At 32.7% G+C, this 3,733-nt stretch overlaps 1 protein-coding gene across 3 annotated transcripts in view; it reads right to left on the reverse strand.

Moving 5' to 3' along the window:
• Window positions 1-3,733, reverse strand: part of FUT8 (fucosyltransferase 8) — an 80,679-nt gene that overhangs the window by 3,851 nt on the left and 73,095 nt on the right. For all 3 annotated transcript variants that reach the window (XM_009277482.1, XM_009277480.1, XM_009277481.1), the window contains exon 8: window positions 1,179-1,329. In XM_009277482.1, coding sequence (XP_009275757.1) covers window positions 1,179-1,329 — 151 coding nt within the window. The remainder of the gene's footprint in view (window positions 1-1,178; window positions 1,330-3,733) is intronic.

A 3,733-nucleotide genomic window follows, 5' to 3' on the forward strand; every position in this document is an offset into this window, starting at 1 on the left:
TCTCAAAATAGGAAAAAATGTCTTTTTCTTAAGGGGTTTTGGAAAACGGGGGGGGGGAGGGGAAAGGTAGCCACAAGCATGATTGAGGGATAAGAGGCTTTTCTATACTTTTTTGGTTTCTGAGGCTGTGGAAAACATTTCTTTGTGAAGTGAATTTTAACTTTCAGTTTTGTGTCCACTTCCATGTAACAGTACAATCATGTGTGATCATAATCTATCACCATGTATAGTTGAATGCTTTCCTAACCAGGAGCGTCACCTAAGAGCATATATAACAACAGTAGGTAAAAAACATTCGCTCTGGTTTCAATCATATTTTGTCATACTTGAATTAGGTGGATCAGTACATCAATTTCAATCATATTTTGCCATACTTGAATTAGGTGGATCAGTACATCAGTCACAAAATACTGCTTTCTGATCTTTTTTAATCTTAAAACAGCTTTTCATGGTACACAAAATTAATACACGATATGACGTAATAAAGAAGAAAATGCCAACGATGACAGTTACATGATTCAGTTCTCTAATGGACTCCAACTTCCTTCATCAGACCACTTGAGAAAGGAAGCTTGTTGCAGACAATTATATGCTACAAGAAGTCTCTATGGATTACAGGGGTCAGAATTCACATTTATTGCGCTGTGGCTGGATTGCTAGAAATGTAACAGACTGAAGAGAAATTAAATGTCTGCTTTCTTCATTCCTTTCCATTCCCACAATCAACTAAGGCAACAGCAGACATTTGAACTGTAGCAGAGTACACTGATGTGTCGAAATGGATGGACACAAGTTATATATTAACTTTATGCAAAATTAAGAAGTGTTAAACATGTTTAAAATTATTTTTACTTATTTTAAATGCCTTAACTAAGCTGCATAGAAATGGATGGATACAAGTTATACATTAACTTTATGCAAAACAAGGAACTCTTAAACATGTTTAACATTATTTCTTGCTTATTTCAAATGTCTTAAAAAAGCCAGTAACTTCAACTGAAGAGAAGTAATCAACCAGTGCTTACAGTCCTCTAAATGTTCACATAGCATACCGAGCCTTTAATTCTTCCTTGATACTTTCATGACAGAGCACTGAGAATAAGGTAACAGAAGCATGAAGAAAACTAAGATTTAGAACTGGTACATATACTCTATATTGTATTTCTATTGCAGTTTACCTGGGACGAAAATGTACAGACCAGGAAGTCTGCCTGAGACAAAAAGTGAATATCCAGAATAACACCTCTTAGGGAGTTTTCAGTGTATCGGTTATGAAGTCCTGCTGACCAGGATATGGAGTTATCACTGATAAATTCGTAATTTGGATACCTGTGAAAATACAATACACTGTTAACAGATGTTTATTTTTTTTTTTTTTTTTTTTTAGAAGTATCATCTTTGCTGCAAGATAAGGTTGTTAATTTGTTTTAACTGAGTCTCTGCTTCACAGGGAATGAATTATAATTTTGTTGAACACTCTAGAACGTTACTGCTGCCTCCAAGAATGCCCTCTCTTTATCCAGAAAAAAAAAGAAAATTAAATAAAAAGACACTGTAAGTCTGTCTGAGATCTTACATTGTAAAAGAAGTGGAAAAAACATCAGGAAGTATATGCCACATTCCGCTAATGCTACTGATGTTAGAAGAAGTATACTTAGATCACTTTGCTTTCTCTACTAATAAACAGAATATGGGATTGTGTCTTTACTAGACTACATTTTGTTTATTACCATATTCTCTATTAGATACTGATTACGAGAGTGCAAGAAAATCAGTCATCTGTAAAAGGGACATATTAAATAAACTAAACTAACAAAAAAAAAAAGTCTTTCACAGTTAAGGCCATATGAAGAACAAATTTTGCAATTTACTGGTCAAAAGGAAATAAAAGAAATGTAAAATTTCATGTCAATACACCTTTCCTGACATATCATAAACAAAATAGCAATACTTTAAGTCAAAATATTTTTGAAATATAAAACCTTGTTTTATATTATTTTAAAAATAAAATTAAAAGTTTTTAACATGTAACAATGACTTTGAAAGAAAAAAAAATCCTTTTAAAAAATGTTGAAAAAGAATGGTCTTTCTCAAAACATTTGTACCCCTTTACCGGGGAACTGAAATCTGAAATAAACTGTGAAAAGTAGCATGAATTAATTAAATTTTCAGTCAGCCTCCTAACAAATATGTTTTATAAGAAAAATTCCAGGTAGATGTAACAAAGATGATAGTTACATTGCTGTTACACAATAATTATATTTCAATCATGAAGTGCAACTCGTGACTAACCTGCCAACTACAAAATTTCAACTACAGGGCTAATTATAAAATAATTTAAATAAAATCTATTTTTCAAATTTACAACTTCATAGCAATTACAAAGCAATACATTACATAAGATAGTAAAGCAGCTAATATTACATTTGTAAGAATTAATCATTCTTATACTGTTTAATAAAGAAAATCAGAATATAGAGCAGGCCATAATGCTGGAGCAACAATAACTTAGACCTGTAACTAGGTGCTTCAAAGCCTGACAGTCCTGTGCTGAACATTGCTAAAAATAAGGTTTACACTCATGAGTTCTTGGAAAGTTACTGAAGTTAGCACACACTTGTACACAACAACGCAGCATGTGCATACGCTCTGGACACATGGTAGACATGATTACCACAGCCTCTTCTAAGGGTATGCCTAATTTATTCCATTTTAATGTTAAAACTATGGGAAAATTGTTTTCAAAGGTGAAATGGGCAAATATAGCAGGCTTTTCCATCTAACATTCACTAGCAGTGACTACGAAATCAGGAAATTCATCTCAAGAGTGAATCAAAAAGCTGTATGCAAAACTTCCACATTTGAGGAAGAATTTTAATTTATCTTCATAGTGATTTTAATAGAATTTTATGTTCCCAAGAGAAACACCTGCTCTAACAAAAAATAATATATGTATGGTAAATTTCCCAGAGATAGCATGACAACTTTAAAGGGTGCATCTGATCGTGAATGTCAGGGGAAGTTCATGTTACATTAAAAACAAGACAAAACAAAACAAACAAACCAAGAAAAAAAGAAGGAAGAGAAGGTGGAAATATTGTTCATTTGGAATAACTGATAAGACCTCTTCTGAGAAATTATAGGAGCATATGGATCAAGAAATAGTTTTTTCAAGATGAACTCTATCACAATGATCATTTTCTTTCTTAACTTCTCATGTCTAACATTTTTTGTCAATATTTAACCAGCTCTCAAAATACAACAGATGACAACACAATATTTGTGATATATTCCGTTTGTTTCCATTGTGTGAATCATATTAGTATTTTTTTAAAAGAAAAAAAGTACAGACCAAACAGAAATATGTCATACTCCACTGTGAAAACTAGCTGAGGAACAGAGATGGGCATCAGTCTTACTTCAGTGACACAACTCCGAGGGGAGCAACATGAAGAACATTTAACAGATGATGTAATTTCTAGGGACAGTGAACACAGTAAAGATATTTGCACACCCCTTTGCAAGTCCTTGGCATCAGGAATACTGCTAAAATTAATCACTTCCTTCAGACTTCAAAAATCAGGATCCACATGCTGAGTAGAGACCAAAGAACCTTTCTTGAAGAATCTGATTTCTTACTAGCAAAAGATCAGTCTAATAACTTAACAAATGAAGCACACCAAAAAAGTGTCATATTGGATCTGGTAAAAAAAAAAAAAAAAAAACCCACCAC

This window comes from Aptenodytes forsteri, unplaced genomic scaffold (assembly GCF_000699145.1).
Source record: "Aptenodytes forsteri isolate BGI_AS27 unplaced genomic scaffold, ASM69914v1 Scaffold146, whole genome shotgun sequence".
In the NCBI taxonomy this organism is placed as follows: Eukaryota; Metazoa; Chordata; class Aves; order Sphenisciformes; family Spheniscidae; genus Aptenodytes; species Aptenodytes forsteri.